This window comes from Delphinus delphis, chromosome 6, assembly GCF_949987515.2.
Source record: "Delphinus delphis chromosome 6, mDelDel1.2, whole genome shotgun sequence".
In the NCBI taxonomy this organism is placed as follows: Eukaryota; Metazoa; Chordata; class Mammalia; order Artiodactyla; family Delphinidae; genus Delphinus; species Delphinus delphis.
This window is the reverse complement of record NC_082688.1, coordinates 19,123,736-19,149,853: the sequence shown is the minus strand read 5'-3', so window position 1 is coordinate 19,149,853 and position 26,118 is coordinate 19,123,736. Positions and strand designations below refer to the sequence as shown.

The window sequence follows — 26,118 nt, the reverse complement described above, 5'->3', positions numbered from 1 at the left end:
CCTTGATTTTTCTGACGTGGAATCTGAGTTCCAGGGAGGGGAAAGGACTAGCTCAGGTCATACAGTGAGTTAGTGATCGGGCTGGGCCTAAACCCATCCCTTCTGATGCCCGTGTGTGGCTTTGCCTACCACACCACATTGCGTCCCTGCCTTCTATCTGGAAGATACTTCACTCAAAACTCTCTTTTTAACCCAGAGTTGTATCTTCCCAGGAAACAGAAGGAGAAGTGTACTATTTAATTCCCTTTGTGGTTTCAGTCTTGGCCTAAAGTGTTCTTTTTTCCCCAAGTATCTGGAAGGATGAAGTGCTGTATGGTAGAGAGTTGCTTTCTTCCTGAAGGCCAGGAGGGATGGTTCAGTCTGAACTACTGTATAAGAAGATGGACAACACATTCTCAAGAGGAAAGGTGTTTGTATCCACATACTGGAATTTATCCACCTTGACTGATATGGTGGCGTTGACCTGGAGGTGCTCCAGCAAGAACTGAGAGAGGTTCTGGTATATGTTTTTGGTTTGCACTCCAGACTCACACACTGTCACCAGTGTCTGTTTTTTGACATCTCTGTTGATGAGAAGCTCCAGCTTCAGGTCGACAGAATGTTCTGGGCATTTCACAAGAAATTGCAGTTGGCAAATGATGAAGTACCAACCTGGGAACTGGATCACCAGATTCCCATCCTGATATCTGACTCCATGGGTAATGCCATCTTTGTTCCAAGACAACTTGGTTTTGTTTATATGCTTTGACACTGGAAAGAGAAGGACAAAAGAACCTCAGAATTATTAGGTAAATTTCAGATGCGGATTGGAAAATTTGAAGTCTTTATTCAAGGTTCCCCATTCAAGTCCTGTGTTTTCTATAATATTGACTGCTGGTTCAACCACCTGGAATATCTTCCATGTTACTCCTAGGCATTACTGAGTATTCAAGGTACAGGTACAAAACCACCCCCTGCCTTTTCTCTAATGCATAAAGCTGGAGGGTCAGAACACACACAGTATTAGACCTTTACCTCCTACGGAACTGTTTCCCATTTAATCATTGTATCATTCTGTAATTATTATAATTATTATTTTTCCCTTTTCAGACTATTAGCTCCTGGACTGTATTCCCCATAAGTTCTGGACTATCATGGACATTTAATCAACCGATCAAGGAATCTTTGATCAATGGGGGACTGCTATTTGGTAGGCATTGCACAAAGTATCAGAGAAAAAAACATTCAACTTTGTTCAATTAGTAAACAGTTTAGGCATCACGAGGTCCAGGAGAATCTCAATTTGTTAACTTTCACATTAAGATACGTCCCTTAACATTGTCTGAATTTTTAAATGTCTTCCTCTCTTTAAAAGGCCAGACAGACATAATTTTGTAGACCCCTCAAGTGCACATTGAGGGCCTCTTCCCAGCTGGGTTTTATAGAAAAGCAAAGAATTAGCAGACCCTCTAAGCTGACAAGTTGGCATCGGAAGCCAAGTCTCTGAGTCTTAACAAGTGAAAATCGGCACTGATTTGTCAGGGTGTCTTTCAGAATTGGGAAGCTGGCGTGTTCATTTTAATTGCTTCCCTTTAAACCTCGTTGCAATTCAGCTGAAGAATGAGAACTGAGCTGACTGCAAAATTGAATTTTTTTAAATGAGCAGAATGGCTATTTCAGAGAATCTCGGCCATCTCCTCTGTACCTCATCTCTTCCAGTGTAAGTGCCTCTTATTATTTCATCTATAAGGGGCCTCTCTCCCGAAGCATGCTGCAACATGCAAATAGACCCTGTGCCAACATGGCCATTAAGCTGTCAATCTGGGCACAGGGCAATTTTGTGGCTCCCTTATGAATAACTTGATAGAGGCAGAGGTTAGGAGCCTGCTTCCCGTGCCTGAGGAAAAGTACTGCACACTTGGCCTGCAGCCCCTAGATGGATGAGTAACGAGGGGTGGTGCGGTGAGGTACAAATGCCCTCACAGGCCAGGGACGCAAACTTGAGACAGTGAATGAGGCTGAGGAAGTGGGAACCTTGTAGCTTTCGAGAGTAATGCCCTCCCTTCGCCCCCTAAAGCATTTAAATTCAAATTATAAAAAAATATCATGCAGGCTAAACAAAATCCACATGCAGGTCACATATGGCCGTGGGCTTCTACTTGTGACCTCTGGCTTAGAAATTTCAGAAAGGCCACAGGAAGTGGCCCTCATGTGGTTGGGTTCCTGGATGCGGTTACTGACCTTGGAGGTAGGCCCATGACTTCTTGAATGCAGCCCTTTCCAGGATACATGAGATGTCCTCTGAACAATTCCCTAAAAATAAGGAGATCCCGTGTTAAATGCCTCTCTCTGCCCCGGGAACTGGAGCTGCCAGATCTTTCTCCGTGACCCTTTGATGGAGACGATGACTATTCTGTTTCCATTTGGGGGACAAAAGGAAACCTGTTTATTTCTCATTTTGCTGTCAAGTACCTTAGAAGGTTTTTAAAAACGTGATTGCTCCCACTTGGGCTTTTACAAAAGACTGTGGAAGTTGGGGGGAGGAAACAGACAGGGCCTGAGTTCCTATATGTACCAGCTGCATTCTTGTTGCTTTATGTACGCCACCTCACTTGATCTTTGCAACAACTCCATGAGAGAGGTATTATTATGTCCCTTTGAGAGGTGGAAAAAAGCGTGTGGACCAGACAGATGAAGTACATTGTCCTACGTCAGTCAGTCAGCCAGGCAGTGGTAGTCAGAACACTAAGGCTGGGAGTAATTATTGCCACCTTTCCTTTAAGAGTGCACTAGTTGAAATATACATATTTCAGCTAATCTGATTCTCAGAATAACCCTGAAAGGCTAATCCTGGACAGTGTTGAGAGCTGGCCACTGCTCCAAGGTCATGCAAGTTGGTGGAAACCCTTAGATCCACCCCCATGTCTATATGATTCCAGAGAATCAGGTTTCTTCCTCAGGGCCATGTTGCTAGACAAAGGAGATAAACACATCTTGGTGCTCAGTTTTAAGAGGATAGAGGATCAAAGAGATCTAAGCAGGGAGCCTGCTATTTGGAGCGTCCTTGGCAAGGAAAAGAGACAATGTTTATGCCATTGTGGAATTTAAGAAATAAAAATATTTTAAATATATTCACTGGTGATGGCAGCTCAGCTTCTTATTATAGTAACTATTTCGTATGCAAAGAACCAAGTTATACATTTCCTTCAAAGACTCATGAATTCAGCTTATTCTGGGCAAATCTTTTCTTCTCTTTGGGTCTTGGTTTCCCTAATCTGTAAAACTGGGAGATCTAAGACCTGACACTGACATCTTTTTGACGGTGTCACCAGAGATGATCGCTCATTCCATCCATCAGAGACCAGGCAGCCATTCAGTCGAAGTGGCCACACCCTAGCAGGCTCGTTCACTGGATCTTCTAGTAGAGCATATGTTGGGCTCACCATCCTCCCCATTGCCTTCTCTGTCCAGGCCTGAGAAGGTCCCTCCTGGCCTTCCTTAAAGCGGGGTGGGGTCCTTGGAGTGGTGGAAAGCTAAGTGAGGAGTCCCCTCTGCTGTCTGAACAAGCTCACTGCTAGAGGCACCCCCAGCAGAAGCAGGGGGCAGTTTTCATCCTTTTCTTCCCTCAAGGCATGAAGAGCTTCTGGTCCGAAGGTGTCTCAGCTGAGGAGGGCTGGTAGGCCAGCTGCCGTTCTTCTGATCCCATCTCTCACGCATCCTCCAACTAGCGTTCTTGTCCTGCCTGCAGCCCACGCTCTTGGGGTGTGTCCAGCCACATTCACAACAGCGAGGCGATGACAGCTGCCCATTCTTTTTTTTTTTTTTTTGGCCATGAGGTGCGGCTTTCGGGATCTCAGTTCCCTGACCAGAGATTGAACCTGGGTCATGGCAGTGAAAGCCCGGAATCCTAACCACTAGGCCACCAGGGAACTCTCGAGGGCTGTTCATCCTTAAATGTGCTCTGACTACTGGTAGGGAGTCCCCCTGGCCCAGCCTTCTCTTTTTGGTACGTGGAACATCAAGTCAAAAGGAATCACAGAGAGGCACGTCTGGCTGCATCTCTTCTCTGCTTGGAACCCCTTTCTGACACTACTGTGACTGCAGGATCAGGGCCAAGCTCCTCCACATGGCATTCATTTTCCCTTGTGTTCTAATCGCTACGGAATTCTGCGGTCTCATCCCTCACTTTCCCTCTTTCCCTGTACTCTCCTGTACTTGTCCCAATAGTAGTAGTAGTAGTGCTAGTAATAATAATAATAATAATAGCTAATACACATTGACTGAGGGCTGTTTCCTTGGCACTGTGCCAAGCACGTTACATGCATTATTTTACTTAATTCTCACAATCATCCCACGAGAAAGGTACTCTAATGACCTCTCTCTTGTATATAAGGAAACGGAGGCTTTAAAAAGTTCACATTCGCACAGCTAGTCAGTGGTGGAGTGGAGAGTCAAACCCAGGCTATCTGACTCTAATGCCTGAGTGGATTTTTGACCATTTTACTGAAGGTTGGGGCCTTGGGGTGCCCCCAAACACACCATGTTGGTTTTCCATTCCACTTGGAATTCCCCTCTTCACTGATAAGCTATTCCTTGTGTAAAGCACAGCCTCTGGGAACCCTTCTTTGACCCCTCCGTCTGTTTGGTATTTACCTCCTCTGTTAGATGGTGAATCCTCAGGGCAGAGACTGCTGTTTAACTATCCCCACTGCCAGCTCAGAAGCTGCTCTGCAAATGTTGAATTGGATCATCTAGTGTGTCTCTCTTACTCCCCTCTGTGGGTGTCAGCTAAGCTCTCAAGGCTTGAGTGGGATGAATGCAGAGTCTTGGCCTGCTTTCCCTTCTGGGCTGGAATAGCACCTGGCCTCAGTCTACCATTGGTTCTGCAGGTTAGGTTAGATTAAACGGGAGGTTAAGATTCAAGCCCTTGGCGGAAGCCAGCACATCGCACCAGGAACAGGCTCTACTCCGTGGCTGAAGACCCCCTCACACCATGTCACTTGTGGTGGCATCTGTCAGGTGAGCTTCTGTAAATGGGTGTCTGTAGAAGTACAAGCCTGGGGTTGGGTTGACTCTCACACATGCATGTTCTTGTTTTTTTATTTCCCCTTTGGTCTTTGCATGTTTGCTGGGTTGACCTCAGTTGTAATTCTGAGAAACCCAAGGATGGAAAAAAAAAACACCTTATTTTGAAGCATTTGCATTTCCTGAAGTCAAATGCCATGGCGTATCTTAGTTTTTCTTTAAGAATCTTTTAGATGTTTCAAGAGAGAGGGAAAACAGAGGCAACTCCCTTGAAGAATGACATCGCTAGAGCCGGCTCAATGAAGGGGCTGGGAAACCAGGACACCGGAGGAGCTCTTGGTGGAATGGGGCCGCTGAACTTGGAGAGGAGCCCAGGGGAGGGCACACTGGTGGCCTTTCGCAGCTGCCGAGGCTGTTAGGAGGGCCAGAGCTGAGGGGGGCCGGCTCTCTGGGGCCCAAACACGAAGGCTCCGTGAACGTTTAAGGAGGTGATGCACTCAGCTAATGGTTAACACCACTCCTGTTCCCATTTCTCAGATGAGGCAGTGGGAAGACATTCATTAAGGACACACAACTCACACTGTAAGTCACAGTGCTGGCAGCTCCAATATTTGACCAGTTAGTGCTGTTCAAAGTTGTGTTGGACTGATGTGAGGGTCGGGAGGCTCTTGTCAAGACCTAGATGAATGTCTCAGGGGTCATTAGTCATGTGGCTTGAGGCTTCTCATCACCCTGTGAATCCATGCTCTGACTTTCTTTTTTGGTTATGAGACAGGAATCCTATAGTATTCCTGGAATTTTGAATTTGGGGAACATTGGGAGCAAAACACACCCTTTTCATTCACTTCCCAACCAGATTTGCTGTCTCGAGGGGTTTAGTTTGAAGAACTAAACACTAGGGTGGGGAAATGAGAACAATCTGCAAATCATGGCAGAGTAGATGGCCTGGGAGTTAGAATCTAGGAATTGTCCCTCTCTGGGCTGTCATGTCCCTAGCTAGATGAAGAGCAGTATGAATCTGATGATCTAGAAGGGCCCTTCTAGCTGATTGTAGCAGGCTGTGTAGACCCAGCTTTACACCACCAGGCTTGCTGTGGGGACCAAAAGTCAGTCCCAGCTCCAACTGTCTGTCTTTTGAGGCATGTTGCTCTACCCCAGCTAGGAATCTGTCTTCACATAGTAAGATTTCCAGGTAGCTGTATCAGTAGAACAGAGCATTTTAGGTCTGGGGACAATCGAAGTTATGAAGAGCCTTGTTCTGTTAGCGGTTTCCATGGCTCATAGAAATGGAAGTTCCCTGAGAACTCATCTGGTCCAGGCTTGGTAACTATGTAACACGTGTGTTCCTCAATGTTACCCCCCACCCAGCAGACTTGTCCTAGGTCACCCCATGAGTCAGTGACAGAGGCAGGGCCAAAACCCAGGACTCCGTGCTTCTGTGGGGCATTCCATCTTTTGGACAACCCAAGTACTCTGTGAATAATTCTGAGGACCAAGGCCTTCAGATGGGCAAGATTTGTAAGCGTTCTCCCAAGCTTTGGCCTCCTCTAGGGGGATCATGGAACTTTCTTGGGCTTTTTTTTGGAAGCCTGGGGAGAAATATGTGCCAATGAAACCATCCTGGACAGGCGCATGTAAGACAGAGATAGGGAGAGAGATGTTGCCTAAGGTGATTGAAAGGGTCATGTTCTAGAGGTCAGAATAATGGCAACCTGAAGATGGGAACACACCTTGAGATCTCAAAACATTAGACCCAAGAGGACCATTAGATGCCAAGTTAACCAAGACCCTAGATTTATGAGTGGGGAGACTGAACCCAGAGGGACTGAAGGTCTGACTCAAGACCCCACCGTAGGCTAGTGGCAGAGCTGGGTTCAGAGCACAGAGTTCCTGACTCCTAGTCCAGGGCTCAGTCCCATTTTTCAGTCTTTCCATGTAGCAGGAAGGGTTAAATGTAGGAAGAAGTGGGTTTGTGGCCACCATACACGCTGGACTGAAAACTGATGAGACAGCTGGTGGTGCTGGGAAAACAAGCACAAATGAGCCTTCTGGGCTCCCTCTTCCTGGGAGAATGGCAGCAGGTGACTTCAGGCGGGTGTGCTGAACACTGCCAAGTTGTAAGTCAGGGGCAATCAGAGCTCCATTAAGATACAGCAATGCCCAAGGGGGCAAGACAAACCACACTTATCATTCCAGCCAGAAAGTATGTGGTCTGAGTGCCAGGCACCTTCCAGGTTGATACCAGGGCAAAACAAACACAGTGCATCTCAAAGAGAGCACCTGGGTTCTGGTCAAGGCTTTTAACTTTAGACCTGTCACTTTCCCTTACTGACCCTCAATGACTGCATCTGTGAAGTGGGGATGGTAACAACCCAAATGTATATGGATGTTGCAAAGATGCAATGAGATTATGGATATCAAGTGGCCGGCACAGCACATGGTAGCCCCTTCCTCCCCCACTCCTCTTTCCCTAGTTGTTACAGTGGCACAGTTTAGCAGTGCTGCTTAGCTGATGAAGTGATCTGGCTGATGAAATGCTCATTAAACCAGAGCTCATGGCATTATCTGATGGATTGAAGTTTCTCAGTTATGTACATAAGTGTTTGAAGCCATCTGATGCTCCCAGGGAAGTGTGAATAATCCTCCTCCCATCTGCTGAAAATATTTTAATGCTTCCAAGAAAGAGAGGAATCATCCTCATGACTCTGCGTCTACCATGTCCTGGCTTCTTAGTTCCTCCCTTTGGCGGAATATCTAGGAGAGTCCCAACAGTGACATCTAGGGGAGAGTCCGCTATCAGTCGAATTCAGAATCAAAATGAATCCTTAACCTAAGGGTCATTTCAGCCGTTTTCTCAATGCCACCAGGCCAGCTAGTAACAGAGAAACTCCAGGATGCGCTATTTGTTAAACAAAGGACAACTAGGTGACCCTGGATTTACAAACAGCATTTGGGAAATAGCCATTACGGCATGCTCAGCGTTAAGCACATAGAAAGCCACCAGTGAGTACAAATTGGGATCAAGCTGAAATTCATTTGAATCCCTTGAAGGTTACTTAGGATTTTGAGGTCTTTTTTTTCTTTTTTTTTTTTTTAGCCACATGGCAAGGCTTGATAAAACTATCAAGTCAGATAGTTTTACCTTACATACTGCAACAGGTCAGGATTGAAAAGACTCCAAGGGAATTCCCTGGCGGTCCAGTGGTTAGGATTCTGTGCTTTCACTGCTGTGGGCCCCGGTTCGATCCCTGGTCAGGGAACTAAGATGCTGCGTGCCTCACAGTGAGGCCAAAAAAAAACCCAAAAGACAGGTTAAGAGTGGGCTTTAAGTGAATGGGTTTAAAGTGAATGGAGAAGCCAATAAGCTCTTTGAGGCCTGTGACTATCTGAAAAGCAGTTACCCCATGAGCAGGGGTATCCCCACTTACTGTGGAAAAATAAACTACAACAACTTGTAGACTGGGCAATCTAGATCCAGATCAGTCCACCTGATGGAAGTGAGGTCTCTGCTGTTTTTCAGTCTTTCTAGGGGAGGAGGCTGCTGCTTCTCTACCTGCCTCTTCTGCTGCCAGGGCAGCATCCTGGTGCGGCTGCAGCCATCCAGATCCCAGGTGTGTGACACCAGGGCTAGCGGGGCATTGGTGAGTAGCTAGCTCCTTGGTTTAGTTTCACTGCCTTCGATGGGCAGCTTGTATCATTTTCCTGGGGGTGGGTTCACTGGTTACAACTAGAGAGCTAACTTACTTGATCTCTTTTAATGCTCACATTTTCTTTTTAGCGGGGAAACGGGGAGAAAGGTAGCTTGCCAAGCCATGCACAAATTACAAATTGTTAGAATGGTGACATGGTCAAAGAATCCTAAGATATTTGATTCCTGGAATGTTATATTCAGAGCAAAATCCATGCTAGGTCAGGACAGCTGGCTTGCCCACCTCATGCCTGATATTTTCAAAAACAGGAAACTCCAGTCCCTGGGAGTTCAAGTCATAGGACTGGAGTCTAGGTATTCCGAAGTTCAACCCAATTCTCTGCCTTTTGTACCTCATCCCCAGCTGGAGACTGAATTCAGGCTGAGGGTGGGGAATGCAAGAAGGGGTACCGGACCACTTCATGTGGTCTGTCCACTGTTCCCACTTCCTCAGGGCCTCCAGGGAACCTTGGGGTATTAGGGGCCATGTGACATTCACAGGAAAGACAAACTCTTCTAACTGGCAGGCTGTGGGGAGGAAGGAATCATCCCAGGTCTCATGACTCCTGGGGCTTGAATTTGGCCTCTAGATCCCCTGCCGTGGGCCCTTCATGCCCCCTACCACCTCACCTCTTGTGCAAACCCACGTGTGTGGTTGTGCTAGTGGCCCTGTCTGTCTCAAAGCTCGACAGCAGAGAGCATACTTCAGTGCCAAGAAGAAAGACAGCTGCAGGAGCAGGTGCTCAGGAAGTGGCAGAGAGCCTTGGAAGGATTCCTAGCCTTGGAGGACTGGTAGGGGCACCGGAAGGAAGCACAGTTGTGTTGTACTCAGCATCTGACCATACAATCCTGGTTCGGCAAAAGGGCTCCAAGGCGGTCAGCCTGCCTTCTGAGGTCTCCCCACTCCATGCTAGCTGTGCAGTCTTAGGCAAGTCAAGTCGGTAAACCTCTCTGTGCTCTAGTTTCCCTACTTATAAATAATAAGGGGCTACTGATTATCCCCCGGACTTGTTGTGAGACTGTACGCGTGAATCACGAAGCACTCAGCTCAGTGCGTGGCACGGAGTGAGTGACCCATCAGTGTTTATTATTTTCACTTCACCAGATCCTCACACATACCTAGTAAGGGAATAAGAGAAAAACTGACTTACAGGTTGTCTACAGAATTCCTCCAGTACAGCTAAGAATTGATATTTTGTTGTTGGGAAGTTAGGAAGGCCTGGGGCTGAGACCAAGGTGACCAAAATTATTTTGCAGTAAAAGCAGTAGAATTTGAGTTTCTGCAGAGTTTGTGAGGGGAAGTGAAGGCGTGGTGAAAATGGGAAGAAGGAGAGCATGGCCACAGGGCTGAACCCCAGGGAGCAGTGCAGTCCCTCCAGAAGGCCCTGGTGGCTGGGGCGCAGAAGCCTCACGAGCACAGAGGGGTCTGCAACTCAAGTCTGCCTCATCCTCCATGATGGAAGGCACTGCCCTGCCGCCTTCTCCATGTACCCTAAATGCTACTGTCAGCTTTGCTACACACAGCTGCGGGTGCTTCTGGAACTCTGGGGACCTCAGGCATAGGGGGCTGTGTTCCAGGGTTTGGGGAAGTAAGGCACATACACGAGCATAGGTGAGAGTCAAAACGCTGTGGAGGCAGGAGACTGGAACAAGAAGTGACGAGAAGCAGTACAAGCCTCCCTCGCCCAGCCCGCCTGGACTCTGTGTCCAGAGGACTCATGCTCGACCATGTGGCAGACAAGGGTCGTATCTGCTGTCCCATTTCACCCTCGTAGTAGCTCTGTGCAGGAGTCCTTCATGGCTGCATTTGCCAGAGAAGAGGAGAAGCGTGTGGGAAAATGTTCTCCTCCCATTGCCCTTCCTACCCTTAGTCCCGGCTGGGCCCCCGCATGGGCCACTGAGTCCTAGGCACGATGGAGTGTGTGTGAGGTAGCAGTCTGCCAGTGACAAGTCTCCTGGTTGGGAGCGGGAAGCTTGTGTTGAGACTCAGACATCTTTTCATTACAAAAAAAGGCTTGGCTTTCGGTGGTTTCCCTGCAGCTAAGTGTCATCCTGTGTTACATTACTTTAGTGTACGGACATGACCCTGTTTTCCAGCCTCTGGGCTGCTGCTGGCTTCCTGCTGATGGTGGGCAGTTTCCATCAGTTGGTGGCAGAGGTCTCCCTGGGAAGCGTCTGGCTTCTGCTCTTCTCCAGCCCCGTGACAAACCACATGCTGACCCCTGGGGCTTCCTCCCTGGAGTTTCTGGGGGACGATGCCTCTCTGCCTGGAATGTCTTGCAATGGCTTTTCAAAAGGGAGTTTGCTGTTTCTGCCTGTTTAAGAGGGGTTTGTTGGGGGAGAAGGCTGTGTATGCAGACTTCCTCAAGGCTATTAGGAATAATCTTTTTAGACTTTTCTATATTTCCATAATGAATGAAAGATTGGAGTATCATAAAGCATCAAAGTTGGAAGGGCCCTTCCAGTTCATTCAGTACATTGTTGTTATGTTATAGACGAGACCCAAAGAGGAGGAAAGACTTGCCCAGAGAAGCACAGCCTGCTGGTGTGAAGGTCAGTTCTGGAGCCCAGGCCTTGCTCCAAGGTAGTGTTCTTTCCACCTCACCCTGCTACTGTGTCTGTAGTTTGCCAAGTTAAGAGAAGTGGAAACTTGCATTAAAAGCAGGAGAAAGCTAGGGACCACGCACAGTAGGTCACTGACATTTTATGGCTGAAGCATGTCATGTGGGGGCTAGAGAGGAGCCCTGGATTCTGATCCGTGCTCTGCCATCCACTCCCTAGATGACCTTGGGCAAGTCACCTTGATTCCCTGGGCCTCAGCTCATTATCTGCAAAATGGGACTATTAATCCCCGTGTTGTTTGCTTACAGGTTGGAGGCTAATATAAATCCAGGGGAGGTGTGGGAAGGTCTTTAACGAAAGTTTCATGGCCCTGGTGAGAATTATTAGCATTTTCTACCTGGTTGCAGAAACATTGAATTGTAAACTGCAGTCAGTTTTGGATTAGTTTGTGTTCTGATATCTACAGTGATGGCCCATTTAAGAAGCGATCTGGTAACTGATCTAGTCCACAGCTTCCAAAACTTTGAATTTTATGGACCAAAATAATTACTCCAAAATGTAAATTCAGTTACCAGTATACAATGGGCAGCTTATTATTTTGCCTTGTGACCATTCAAACAAACAAACAAAATAACTCTGACTAAAAGCAAACCAACTTAATTCCCATCTATATCAGCTTCATGTTGTAAAAGAAAGGACATTTTAATACCAGAAAACTGTAGAGGACTTCCCTGGTGGCTCAGTGATTAAGAATCCGCCTGCCAGTGCAGGGGACACGGGTTCAAGCCCTGGTCCGGGAAGATCCCACATGCCGCGGAGCAACTAGGCCCATGCGCCACAACTACTGAGCCTGTGCTCTAGAGCCTGTGAGCCACAACTACTGAGCCCATGTGCCACAACTACTGAAGCCTGCATGCCTAGAGCCCATCCTCCTCAACAAGAGAAGCCACCGCAATGAGAAGCCTGCGCACCACAACGAAGAGTAGACCCTGCTCGCCGCAACTAGAGGAAGCCCACGTGCAGCAACGAAGACCCAACACAGCCAAAAATAAAAAAAAACTGTGGAAAAGGAGGTGCTCTCAGAGGAAAGCATAGTTGGCCATGGGAAAAGGGGGATCAGGTTAGAACCTCTGTAGTTGGTGACCTACGATGGAAGTGCAGAAACTGAGACCCAGAATGGCTGAGGTCGTGTTGCCTGATCAAAATTGTCCTTGTCGTTGGGGTCATGTTCTCCCTAAAGATCATCTCCCCGTCTTGAAAAATGAAGTTCTCGTCAAAACTTGGAAAATCTGGATGGATGTGGAACAGTGGGACTGGGGAAGGGAAAATGACATTTACTCAGTGTGTTTGGTTTCTTGCAAGCTTCCGTGTTCTGAATCCAAAGCCGGTACTGTTTCCATGATGGGGGGCAGCACACCCTGGTCTGTGGGTGAGATCCGGACCACCGCCTCATTCTGCGCATGAAGTCTTGTGGGCCCGCAGCCATGCCTGCTCATTTGCTGCTTCTGCACCACGGCAGTGGAGCGGACTCGCCACAGGGACTCTTATGGCCTGCAAAGCCTAGAATGTTTACTCTCTGGCCCTTTACAGAAAAAATTTGCTTACCTCTGCATTATGCCATCTCCTTTTTACCTCAATGTGACTGTCTACAGAGGCATTGTGGGAACTGAGGTCACATGCTAAGTAATTCCAGCCAAAGTTAAGCTATTGTTGACAAAGCTGTATTTACTAGTCTGCCTTGAAAGATCCAGAATGCTGCTCCTTTTAGGGGATTTTGCCCTTACTTTCTAAGTCTCTGGATGACAAATAGCAGGAGAAGCATGACTACGGGTGTCCTGAAGGAAACTCCAAGTGTGGTGGCTGCTGCTGTGAGAAGCTGTGTCCAGACACTTACGTCCTCTGGCCCCAAGCATGACTGGGTGTCTCTATCCAGGTGCCTATAATGACCCACTCTTTCTCTTTTACTTTTTTTTCTCTGAGCTGTCTGGTGATCCAGTTGCTAGCTAGGTTCTGAGGGTTACAGGACTGAGATGGGGCTAAAGATTTTGGGTTGAAAGAACACTGGATTAGAGATGAGGACATCTGGGTTCTAGGTTTGACTTCATATGACTCTGAACAAGACCCTTCACTTGGTCTTACTTTTCCTCTTCTGTGCAATGAAAACATTCATCAGATGATCCCAAAGTTTTTCATTTTCCATGTTAACCTAACTCTGCATATCACCAGTCTGGGGCTAGTAGAGACAATGCATTAATTAGTGACTTCAGTGATAGGAAATATGAGGGGTGGGGAGGTCTGTTTCACAAGCCCTCAGCTTCATTATGCATTTTGTCTGTTACCAGTTATTTAATGATTACTATGTGTTGGTCACCGTGCCAAGCAATGTCTGGAAGAGATCTGACAGCTTCTCCAATACCTTCATGAGGTGGGTATGATTAGTCCTATTTCACAGATGAGGACCTGAGTTTCTCAGGTGGGGTGTAGAGCCTAGATTCATACCCACATTGCCTGACTCCAGATTTTAAGCTCTTAACACAACGCTGCCTCGTGTTCCTCTCTGTGTCCGTGTGACAGCCTATGCCAGAGGTACAGTTTTCACTAGTGGGAGAGTTGAGGGCTGGTGGGAGAACTTGTGGGGAGGTGAGTGCAGCTCGGAGGCTGCTCGGATGAATGGAGAAGCATCAGCTCTGCCCTGACGGCCCCCCTCCGCCCACTCTCCTGTTGGACACTATCGTGATGTTTCTGGTTGGTAACCATCTGTGATGTGATATGGATGCGTCCCTGCACATTTATTCCCAATTCCAAAGTCTTACCTCCTTTAAGGTGGAATTTGCCCGGCGGGTTGGGAATGGAGTCCTGGAAGAGAAGAAAGAGGAAAAAAAAAAAAAGCAGCATGAGAATGTCATCAGATTGAAACAGCTATTCTTTTTCTTTTCCATTTTGGTTGTCCTCAAAGTATTATGCAATTTAGAATTCATGTTCCATCTGACTCTTAGATTTAAAAAAAATTCATTCACTGACTTAGTTTACAGTGGGCTTTCTCATCCATTTGCTTTACAACCTGCTTATCAGAAACACAACTGGAGGATTGCTGTCCTCATTTCACATGTGAGGAACGGGGGGCCGAGAGGTAAAGTTTATGGCAGTTCAGGGACTAGAATCTGCAACTCAACTTTCAGTCCAGAGCTTTTTGTTTTCACCACCACATGTGTTATTTTTTCCTACTTTGATTAACATAAGAGCAAACAAGTGTATTATATAAATATATGTGGGTTTTTTTTTCTATGTTTGATTCAGCAAACAGTGAAAGTATGTTGTAAACATACCTAGGAAGGTACATTTCTATTTTTCCTGTGGTTGGAAATACTGAATTAATAGAACGTTTACGTGCCAAGCATTGCGAAGATACCAAAAATAATTAAATTGGGTCCCTGCTCTCATGGATTTATTACAAGTTTATATTTGACTATAACATCTAAATACTTATAAATATATAACATAAAAAGCATAAATGTATATTATTTATTTTAATAGTCACATGTTTTATGTTATTCTATAATAAGCGTAAATATATGCATAAATATTTACATAGTTAAGTAAGAGGTTGATAGCAGATACTCTGATAGCGGATTGTCTTCTGAAGGAGGGCCTCCAGGCTGGGGAGTGGAGGGGATGAAAGGAGGTCTTACTCAGGTGCTCTGAGCAACAGAAGCAGGTGGGCATAGTTCTTCAGCCCTAGTTCTTCAGAGACTAGCTTCCTCCCCGGTCTCCCCCCAACTTCTCCCCACCTCAGCCATTAGAGACACCCCTCAGTTGTCCTGCCAATAAGGAATGAAGTGTCTTATTTATCTTTTGACCTCTCCTGGTCAGGATCTCCTATAGTGCATTGGATTGAAATATTAATAAAGACCTAGAGGAATGTGAGCATTTACAAGGATGAAAACAACTTCCCAACTTCTAACGGAGCAAGAAGTGTGCAGCTTCCCACACCTTATTTTCTTAGTGTCCTGTATGAACACCTAGGACCATCTGGAGTCCTCTCTTTATTCTACTGTCGCTCTAGGGGCTCTGTCCTTTGCCTTCCATTGCCAGCTCTCCTGATCAGTGACTCTCTGCTCCAGCCCAGATGTGTGGCAGTGGGTCCGAGGGAGGCTCCTGAGGCAGAGCCCCGGCAGAGCACTGATGTGGAGATGGAAGTCAGTATAGATTTGGGAGCTTCAGCTTATCAGGGAGAAGAAGTGAACTTGGCTCGGAAGGTCCTTTCCTCCCTGCTCTAACAGCCTATGATTTTGTTGCTTTAGTTGAAAGCTCTTAACCTAATTAACAATGCTGTACACTTGTGGTCTCTCAGTTGCACATGTAGTTCAAAGGAGAACCTGATGTCACAAAATTCCCCTCCCGGTTGCCTCTGTGAGACAACAAACGGCATTTCATAATTTATAATAAACACCTAGTTTACTGCCAGGCATGTCCGTCGATTAGAGTGATGTGCAAATACGTGAAGAAGAACATCTACGTTTAAATGTGGTGCTAAGACCGTTGAATTAATTGGCTGCCCAGGAACATGTCCAGGGACAGTGAGAGACTGCCAGAGCGGCAGTCCCCGCGGAGCCATCGCAGCGGCCACTGGCAGTTGGGAAATACCAGAGAATCATACATTCAGCACATGTTGAATTGGGCACCTGGTATGTGCCAGGCTCTAAGTTAGTCATTGGAAGACATCCTGTGGATTTTATGGCTCGATCATTAAAGCAGTCATTTAAGATATACAAGTAAATATCTAATTAGAATTGCAAGTTGCGGCAAGAGCTGCCAGGAGAGAGGCAGAGTTTTTCAAAATAGAACGTCTTGAACTTTAGCATGTGTATGAATCACTTGGGGAGCTCATTAAAATGCAAGTGCTGATTCAGCACGTGTGGGTGGAGCCTGAGAGTCTATTTCTGACAAGCTCCCAGGTGACATCGGTGCTCCTGGCCCACAGGACACAATTTGAGTAGAAAGGTTGCAAGAGATAATATCTGGAAGGAGATCTAATTTACATGGGGGGTTGGGGGTACAGGGGGAGTCTCTGCCATTTGAGGGCTTTCTGGTTTTCTAGCTTCAGACAGGAGGATGTCAGAAACAAAGCTTCATAGTACAGGAAAGAATCCTTTTGCTTGAACCTTCACCCAGGACCCATGACATCCAAGACAGAAGTGTGACTATTCCTATCTTGAAGAGCTCCTGGGATGAGGACAGGTCTCCATAGCTTCCCTTGGCTACCCATGGTAGATGAGATCAGAGAATCAGGGCCAGTGGGGAACCAAGACATCCTTTAGTGCATCAAGCTAAGTTTCACAGGCAAGGAGACTGAGACACTCATGAGTCAGTGGAATCCCAGATCCCAGACTGAAATTCTCCAGTGCTCTTTCCCTGGCTCTATGCCCCAGGAGAGATGCTGTCTTCAGAAGCCAAGGATAGAAAAGCTCATTCTTCCCCGGCCCCCCGGCCCTTAGTAGTCCTTGTTTTTGGAGGTGCAGAAGTAGGGTATGAAGAGATGACGACTTAAATTTTGCTGAGGACCCTTTCTGTGCTATGCTCAGTGCTGTTCATCTATCTATTCCTCTTTAGTGAGGTACCTCCCAGTCTTAGAATTCTTTCCCATACCTAGCCTGGGGATCCGGGTCTTGGCTGGGGAAATGTGAACTACCTTGCTTAGCAACTTGGCTTTGTGGTAAACAGTACATAGGCTAGACATAGACACAAGCAAATGGACCCTCCCAAGTTGGCATTCTTGGCTCCATTGAGTAGCTCAGGAAACTTCATCTCCGAGGTTACCAACCAGGTACATTTCATTAAGTGTACTTCTCTCTCTCTCTTTTTTCCCCAGAATCTGTGTGTCTAATGGGTATCCTCAACAATGTTTCTGTTTGTGGAGGGAGGAGCTGTCACATTTAACTTGTTTGTTTCCAGGTGGAATGGCCTGTTCCAATCATCTTCCCTGCCTAGGAGTCTGTTTTCCCATTTCCTTTCATCACTGTGATTACAGGGCTAATAATGCTTCCCTCCGCTGGGTTGTTGTGGACATAATAAGATATTATACATAGAGTGTTAGCAAGTACTTGAAAACTGTAGTTATTTTGGTTACTCCTAATGAGGTGCTTAATTTGCCTCAATACCTTGAAAGTCTTATTTCTTTTTTGCAGAGCAAAGTATCACAGGGCATTTCAGTTCACCCCTATATTTTATCTGGGCTGAAAAGCAGGGGAGTCAGCTCTCAAATTTACTTTGAAAAAAGATACCCTCTCTGATGGAAAGTGGCCAAAAGGAACTAATATTTGGAATATGCCAGGTGGCCTCCCATCTTGTAAGGTGGGCCATGGAGACCTTTGCCAGGAATGCCTCTCTTATTTTCCAGTGAACGTGATTAAGCACTCAATGAGGGTGCTTAATCCTTGGGGGCTATATGCTTTACATGCATTATCTTATTTGATCTTTACCCCAAGAGTTAGTGATTGACTAAGACTTAGAGAAGTGACTTAATGATTATAGAAGGTCCCATAGATGGTGAATAGCAAGGAAAGTGTTCAAACTCTGGCGTGTTGACTTGGAAGGCAATGCTCTTCAATGCCAAGCCACGTTGCCTCTCTAGGGTAGGGCAGGATGAAGCTGGCGCAGGAAATTCTCCTGAGACTCCATGAGAAAGTGGTTGGAGGTCATAGAAAATTTTCCTTGACAGCCTTTGTTTTGGTAATGTTAGTGAAAGTGGTCATTGGAATACAGTGGCTTAAAGCAGTGCTTCTCCCCCTGGGGAATCTAGTTAAAATGCTAATTCTGATTCTGTAGGTGTGAGATGGGCCCTTAGGTTTTGCATTTCTAATGAGCTTCCAGATGATTCTTGTGCTGCTGGGCCAGGGTCCACACTTTGAAAAACAAGGGCTTAAAGACGTTACTCAGCCTGGAGGGGTGGGATAGGGTGGGTGGGAGGGAGGGAGACGCAACAGGGAAGACATATGGGAACATATGTTTATGTATGACTGATTCACTTTGTTATAAAGCAGAAACTAACACACCATTGTAAAGCAATTATACTCCAATAAAGATGTTAAAAAAATTAAAAAAAAAAAAAAAGACGTTACTCAACAGGCAATCAGGATACTGAGGCCTTCCTTCCCCGAGGAATGGGGAATGGCTTCTGGAGGCTGAGTGCGGAGCTGAGCTCATGCATGGGTGTAGGAAATCTTCCTAGTCTGTTGATAGGGTGGCTTCCTATCCTCTCATCTTCCTCTATCAATGCTTCTTGCCACCTAGCTCTAAGTCCTGCTGCTCCCCCGTGCAGTCTGGACTGACCTCTGTTCTGGCCCTGCAACTCCTGTCCTCACACTTGGGCTCGCCTTCTCCCAGGCTGTGCGTCTCCTCACTGTTGCCTCACCTGGAATGCCCGGCACCATCTCCACCTGCCACCATCCTTCCAATGGAGAGCTCTTCTCCATTGAAGAATGTCAGCTAATAAATGCACAAAGAATGATAGAATTAGGCAATTATCATTCTTCAACCCTCAGTACATTAGCTGACTCAGATGAGGGTCATCATCAAAGAATGCCAAAAATGTGAAGTGAAGGATATTGGTATGTCTTCAAAGTACTACCCCATAGATGACTTATTAATAAGAAAGAACAAAGTGTTCTACTAAAGAGATAGCCAGTGGTCTCCGCCTGAATCAAGGGACTAAACATTATTGCCAATGATGGGGCAACCTGACATATATGCCTCTAGCTCTGCTGCAGTAAGAAGTATATAACATCGCCTGTGTACTGTTCTTGCCAAAAATGTTTCATCTGAATATAATCATGAGTAAACACTAAGACAGTTCCAAATCGTAAGCTATTCTACAACAGAACTGACCCTTTGAAAAAGTCAATGCCGTGAAAAGCAACAAAGAGCAGAGGAGATTGTTAGATCTGTGCTTCTCAAACTTAACGTGTGTATAGATCACCAGGGACCTTATTAAAAAGCAGGTCTAGAATGGGGCTTGGCATTTCTAACAAGCTCCCAGGACCACCTTTTAAATAGTAACATTCTAGATTGGAACAGATAACCTGAGAGTGGATTCTGGGTCAACAAACAAAACAAGGCACAACAGCTGTAGAAGACATTTTTGACCAAGTGGAGGAAATTAAAATATGGACTACATATTATAATAAGGTGATATTGCCAAATTAACATTAACTCTCTTGGCTATGATAATGGCACTGCAGTAAGTAGGAAATGGGTGCTGAAATACATGCAGGTGAAAGGTCACACTATCTGAAACTTACTTTCACATATATAGAAAGAGCAGAAATACGGCAAAATATTAACACAGTGAATTTAGGTGAAAGGTTATATGGGTGTTTACCATTCCATTTTTCTGTAGGTTTAAAGTTTTTCAAAATAAAACTTTGGGCATAAGACATAATCCTTTTAATTCTTGGAGGAGGCTCAGCTTCCCTTCTAAGCTCTTCTGCAAAGCCTTCCCTCATCCCAAGGAGAAATTGTCTTCCTCTCCTCTGGTATGGCATTCAGTGCCATTCTGCCCCAAATTCAGTCTCTTGAGTGTTTGGGCCTCATTTCTCCAACTTAGAGATTCTCGGAGAAAAGGGTCCTGCCTTACCCACTTGGGTCCTTCCCTCACAGCCCAGCATAGGGCTTTCCCTGGAGAAGATTTTCAGTGGCCTTTTTTGGATTGATAAATTGAATGCATTGGAGAGAGTAACATGGGTAGAGAGAAGAATCACAGGGCATTTCAATTCTCCCCTATATTTTATTGGGCTGAAAAGCAAACCAGAAAACCTTACCACCATGACCACCGGTCACTACCCCTATACTCCACTCTTGGTGGGGAAGTAGAGTGGTATTGTAAGGATAAATTTTTTTAAAAAGGAATTTTCTTTGCTGATAAAGGGAAAGAAGGCAGCTGCTTTCTCTTCTTTCTAGAGGACATAATGAGCCCTTGCTAACCGTGTGGACTGTAAATGGATCTCTCTAGGGGTTGGATAAGTCCAGGCTCCTGGTTTGTAACAGAGATGTCTCTAAGATTGAAGACCTCAGAGCCACTTGAACTGTAAACACTTTTGGTGTCAACCTTGTAGCCTATATAAATCTATATATAACCCTTTGTCTCTGGAGGAGATATGAGAAATTTTATTATTTTTCTTTTTTTGTTGTTTTTCATTCTTTGCTGTATGAATTGTGTGAAATTTCATCCTGACACATATGCAGGTACTCTGTTGTGCTTACTCAGTAAGAAATCCATTTTCTGTCTTTCTCATGAAGATCTGTCTCTTTGTTGGTAGGACTTTTACTTCCTCAAGAGTAGTATATTGGTACAATCTCTTTGGAAGCTGATTTACATAATTTATAGAAATGAAAAACACATTATATTACCACCACTAGGAATTTGTCCCACAGATATACTTGCAGATGTGCACAGTGGGCAAAACTTCTAGAGGAAAACCTGAGTGTCCTTCACTAGGCGTGGTGAAATATGAAGTACAATAAAATGCTATGTGACTCTTCAAAAGAATGAGATGGACTTCCATGTACTGGCATGGAAGGATCTCCAAGATATACTGTCAAGTCAATAAAGCAAGGTACAAATTTATGAGTTTACTATAATGACCTGTGTATACTATATATTTGTAGAAGCAGAGATTTTTGGAAGGACATGGAAGAATCTGTTAATGGTCATTATCTCAGGGAAGAGGGATTGCTGGTTGGGTGGGGAGAGTGTGAGAGATTTCTATTTTTCTTTTTTTTCCCTTGTTTACTATTTACTTTTCTTAAACCACAAGAATAGAACATTTTAAATAAATATAATAGTTTAAAGGTAAATAAAATACAGCCACCACAGAGACTTAAGACATCAGTAGGCAATAAGTTCCATAAGTAACAGGAAAGCAGGGATTTTGTTGGCTTTGATCAAGGCTCTGTACCCATTACTTAGAACAATGTCCTGTACACAGCAGATGCTCAACAAGTATTTGAGGTTGAAACCTAATTCTTTCTTTGCCTCTGCCAAGGAATTTGGCCTTGGAGTTATTTGGTCTTCAAGCCAAATCTCAAGGCGATCTTTGTTGATTTTCCTACATGCCTTTCACGTTTCTTCTCCATCGCTTTTCTCACACTGTTCCACTGGCCAGGAAAGCTCTCTCCTCTAATCTCCCTTCACCCATTTGAAACTGCACATTTCTCAAGCCAAACTGAAATGTCAATCTCCAGTGAAGTTTTTCTTAGCTCTGCCTGGGAAAATGTTCTGTCTCCTTAACTTGTGGTCTCATGGTAGCCCTATGTGCCTACCTTCCATCGCTTATTATATATTATGAGTTAAGCGTGTTTTAAATTTTGTCTGTGCATGTGCCTTTTCATTTAGAGCTGTGACCTCTTAGGCCAACAGAACCATTCTCATGGTTCTCACCCCTGCCCCGATCCACCCTCACAGCAGAGTGCTATGTGGCCACCAATCCATTCCATTGTTAATAATTGGGATATGAGTTTAAGGTCCTTGGTTATCTCCCATTGACTTCTTTATCAGAAGTCCTGTTAGAGTCTCTTCATTTGTCTCTTCACTGTCATTTGTACCTGTCCTAAAGCCAGCCTGCATTCCCTCCTCCTGTAGGAAGCCTTTCCTGATAACTCAGGCTCAAGGGGATAACTCTCTCTTCTTAGCTCTTCTAACAGTTAATATCTGAACAAATTATCGGAAATGATATGTGTAAAACACTTCACTTTTAATGTCGCAGTTGTTTTACGCAAGTAACTGACATTTCTCGGGCTAAGAAATCACAGTACACCAAAGCCAACAATCAGACTTTGAAGTGAATCTTTTCATATCCCAACGTGAGGCTAAGTCAAGGAGGTGGATGCCAAGAAGATAGCGCTCCCAAGAGAAGAGCAGGAACAGAGTTTCTTAGTGCTTCTGTGGCTGGCTGTATCATCCAAGGGAATGGTGTCCTGATTAAATAATCAAGCAGTCTTTACCACTTTCTCAGGACGACTTAGGTCAAGCCCTGTCCCCTTTCAGTTCCTCATTTTCCACATTTACAAAAATGAGGGAGAAAGATCCACTCTCGTTCCTTCATGGAAAGAATCAGTTCATACAAAGGTTGGATTTGAATAAGGACCATTCTGGAGCTCTCTCTAGCTTTATATGTTACCACCACACCTTATACCCCCATCATCTCTTTCTCTTTTCCTTCCTTCCTTCCTTCCTTCCTTCCTTCCTTCCTTCCTTCCTTCCTTCCTTCCTTCCTTTCTTCCTTCCTTCCTTCCTTCCTTCCTTCCTTCCTTCCTTCCTTCCTTCCTTCATTTCTCTCTCTCTGTCTCATAGCAGTTCTAGCTGCAACCTTTAACTACAGAACTTTTCAAAGACCACTTTAATTTCTTTGCTTTGGCTGTTGCTATAAAATGTTACACCTCTGGTTTACTTCAGATTAGAATTATAGAAATTATAGAGCCTCTACAGAAAAAAAAAAAAGTGTCCTAGAATGTTTTCAAGAGTATTATTCCTAGTAGATGTAGATGAGCCCATTAAATGATGACCTTCATAAATTCTACAATCTAAATCTCAAATGCTAGCAATTCTGTTTTCTTTCACTTTTGTGGAGATATGAGCCTCAAAGTTTCATTTAAATTTCCAAGCTTGATGACACTTGAGAAACAGATACCAAAGCCTGTTAAAGCCCTGTTCTTTTTAGCAATGAATAAGTTAAAGAGCGTTCAGCCTAAGACAACTGAAGGAAACCAGAACAAATTCTGCAGGATTATAATACCATACAAAATGGGAGCTTTGAAGGAATAATAGAAATGTACTTACTCTGGCAGGTTGGTGGGGGGTACAGTTCATAAACTATCAAAATTATTTCATTAAAAAAATTCATGAGCAATATATCCTATCAGTACAGTATTTTCTATAAAATACATGCTGGTGGATTCTCTGTAAACACCAATTTCCTAAAATATAAAGAAGCTTCCTCCTTCATCTCTTCTGGTTTCACAATAAATCTCACCATTTACTTCAAAAAAAGGTGAATTTCCTGAGACCCTTTGGCCTCACAGTGTGTACCCGTAATTGCTTGTAGTTTTAGAATTCTGAGCAGTCTCAAGGGAACAGATGTGAAAAACATCTGTAGGTTCTGCCTCTGTGCTTTATGTTTTTGTGGAAGAGCTAAGCTCTTCAAAGCAGTGGCTCAGGAGGAAGCTTTCAGTCTGTCTTGTGAGCTTTAACGCTGAAATGCCCAAGCTCTAAGAAGCCCTGGTCTTCTCTCTTGCCTCTTTCCCTTATAGACTTTGGCCTCTGAAACTTAGCTCCAGGTTAAAAAAAGCTCTTAGCATTGGATGAGGCCTCCGAAGTCTCAGGAACATTTAGACAGAGAATAGAGAACCTTGGAATCTGGTCTGAAGGCATTGAAGACGTGACACCAAGTTGTACAAATGTGTTACCAAGTTTCCTTATCACTTCCTTCCTTGATAGGAATGTTGCTCTGGCTCAGCAACATTTAACTATTAATTTCTCAAGGCTAAGAGCTCCTCTCCCTTCTTTTGGCTCCTGGGAGCCTGGAAAGTTTGGAGATGATGGCTCAACAAAATTTTCTCTCCAAAAGCCAAACTATTTGAGAGAGTTAAGTTCCCATTTCTTTGCTCCCTTTCTCTGCGTGATATAGGTTCTTTTTTAAGTTTATTTCCAAGTCTCTCTCTGGAGAAAACTGAACATAAATCAGAAAGGAAAGGCAAAGAAGAGAAGTCCACTTACCGTCTTCTGAACTACCAGCACCATAATGGTTGCCACAGCAAAGACGAGACACAGAGCCAGTGAGGCCGTGGTGAAATAGAAATAACTGCGGCTAGTGGTTCCCAAGTGGCTGGTGACGGAGCCTGCGGGCACATGCATGGCTGTGTCTTGAGAAGGGGCCAGTGGGTTGAGTGCTCGCTGCAGCCCTGCGTCCATTCTTATATAGTCTTCCCCACATCACACCTTATCTCTCCTCATCTGATTTGGTTCTGGGCCCGTCTCTGTTCCAAGAAGGATTCTCCCCCTGCATCCCGGATCATGTGACTTGGAAAAAAACCTTCACCGTCTGCCTCATGAAGAAATGCTTCTCTGGGGGCGGGAGGCGAAAGGCAGCAGCGCGGGTGGGGGAGAGGTTCATTTTTCATCGCCAGGGATTAATGTGAGTGAAGAGAAACTGTAGCTACAGAGAAGGTGGCTGATATCAGAGGGTGAGTAGGAAAATGACGGTTTCCCTACTCTGATGTGTACGCGTGTGTGTGTGTGTGCGTGTGTGTGTGTGTGTGCGTGCGCGCGCACAAAGCAACTTCTGTTTCAATCACACTCAGCCACAAAACGCCTTCCGGCCTGAGAAGCTGCGCGTTCTCTTTAGCAAGGCCTGTGGCTCAGAAGTCCTCATCAGAAAAATGTCTCTTTGCTGGGCCTTGGGGAGGCTGGATCCCTTGGACTGTGGTAGAATGACTCAAAAGGTTGATAATATTGGCTCCTGCTAAAAACTGGAAATGCTACCAGATATCTGGGAAGGAAGAGCCCACAAATGTGGAGATTGAGCCAAAGGGAGACAAGCTCATGGCAGTAAGAAATTTGGTGACAGGTCCAAAGATACTGTTTGAGAGCAGGAATCTGGAGACACTGATCTTCTGAACAAAAATTCCTGCAGAGTGTATTGGGATCTGTTAAATTTGCATATAAACTTGGGCCTGCCATAAAACTCAGAAAAAGGGGAAGGAATTGGCGGTGAGGGTGGGTGTCGGGAAGTGGTATGGTGCGGAATGCAGGGGGTGTGTGTGTTCTGTATGGTGTGTGCATGTGTGGTGTGCCTTTATGACGTGTGGTGCACATTGTGTGGTGCATGATGTGTGCATACGTGTGTGTTGTGTGTGCTGTGTGTGTATGTGACCACTACAGTTGAACCTCTTCTGTCTCAGGCACAGTGCTAGGAGATTTACACGATCCCTCACTTCATCCTCACCTCTGCCCTCTGAGGCAGCTAATATTTCTTTTTTACAGATGGGAAAATTGAGGATCAGAGAGGATGAACACTGCCTCAGTCAAAGTTGCAAGATAACTTGAGTGCATAGCTATACCTGTCTGGCCCCTGAACCCATGCTAAATCGTTCAACTCTCATTGCACTTGAAGGCTGAAAACCTGAGGTCTTGTCTCAGCCCAACCCCATAAAGGTCTTGGGACCTTGTACAAATCCTTATGCCCCTCTCTTTTCCCCATCTGCACTGACAGCCACCGTGAAGATAAATGAGATGGTGATGTAAGAGTACTTCATGAACGGGAATAGACTTGGCCGATGGTATTGGACCATTCTGGTTCTACGTTCCAAATAGTCTGGAATTTAGACAGATAGAGAAGATAGATTCTCTGGGGGGCAGAGCTGCGTCACATCTGTGGTTACTAATGATCTCCACTTCAAAATACCATTTAAAAAATGAATCACTGCATAATTGGCGCCTCCGGATGTAGCTCTTCGAAAACTTCATTTGGAAGTACCCAGGTCTTTGTACCACCCCTCCCCTTTCTGCTCACTGTTTGGCTGCCATATATCTCTGAGAGCAAGCAGAAATCACAGATCCCCCCAAGGAAAGGTCCCGTGTCCAAAGCCAAGCTTGGATTATTACCACTGCCACCTTTGCAGAGATCCCACTGCTGACCGTAACCTAAGTTGGGTCACTCTAGGAATTGGTCTGGATATTCCTTGCGAGTGAATCCATAAGATCATAGATTCTGGAGATGAAAGAGCCATCAAGAGGTAACTCTGGGGGGGGGCTAAATAGAGTGGTGTAAAATGTACCCATTTTATAGTCAAGGAAGCTGAGGTCCCCTTGA

The 26,118-nt window shown here is 45.3% G+C and overlaps 1 protein-coding gene and 1 long non-coding RNA gene across 2 annotated transcripts in view; one reads left to right on the top strand and one right to left on the bottom strand.

Moving 5' to 3' along the window:
• Nucleotides 1-355: 355 nt before the first annotated feature.
• TNFSF8 (TNF superfamily member 8) lies at nt 356-24,341 on the bottom strand. The gene is made up of 4 exons (XM_060014259.1): nt 24,024-24,341; nt 14,068-14,110; nt 2,221-2,292; nt 356-750 (listed from the first exon to the last, which is right to left on the bottom strand). Exons 1-4 carry the CDS (start codon nt 24,216-24,218, stop codon nt 356-358), a joined length of 705 nt encoding a protein of 234 aa, XP_059870242.1. The 5' UTR covers nt 24,219-24,341.
• LOC132427124 (uncharacterized) overlaps nt 13,017-26,118 on the top strand; it is a 227,101-nt gene continuing 213,999 nt past the window's right edge. Inside the window, exon 1 of the long non-coding RNA XR_009519810.1 lies at nt 13,017-13,187. This is a non-coding gene — a long non-coding RNA (uncharacterized lncRNA). The remainder of the gene's footprint in view (nt 13,188-26,118) is intronic.

Excerpts from the sequence above, each read along its gene's own strand:
- TNFSF8 (XM_060014259.1), bottom strand. The coding sequence starts at position 24,218 with ATGGACGCAGGGCTGCAGCGAGCACTCAACCCACTGGCCCCTTCTCAA. Across the intron at positions 14,111-24,023 it reads TGCTGGTAGTTCAGAAGACG|GACTCCATTCCCAACCCGCC; the intron begins GTAAGTGGACTT and ends CTTCTCTTCCAG. Across the intron at positions 751-2,220 it reads GTCATGGGCCTACCTCCAAG|TGTCAAAGCATATAAACAAA; the intron begins GTCAGTAACCGC and ends TTCTCTTTCCAG.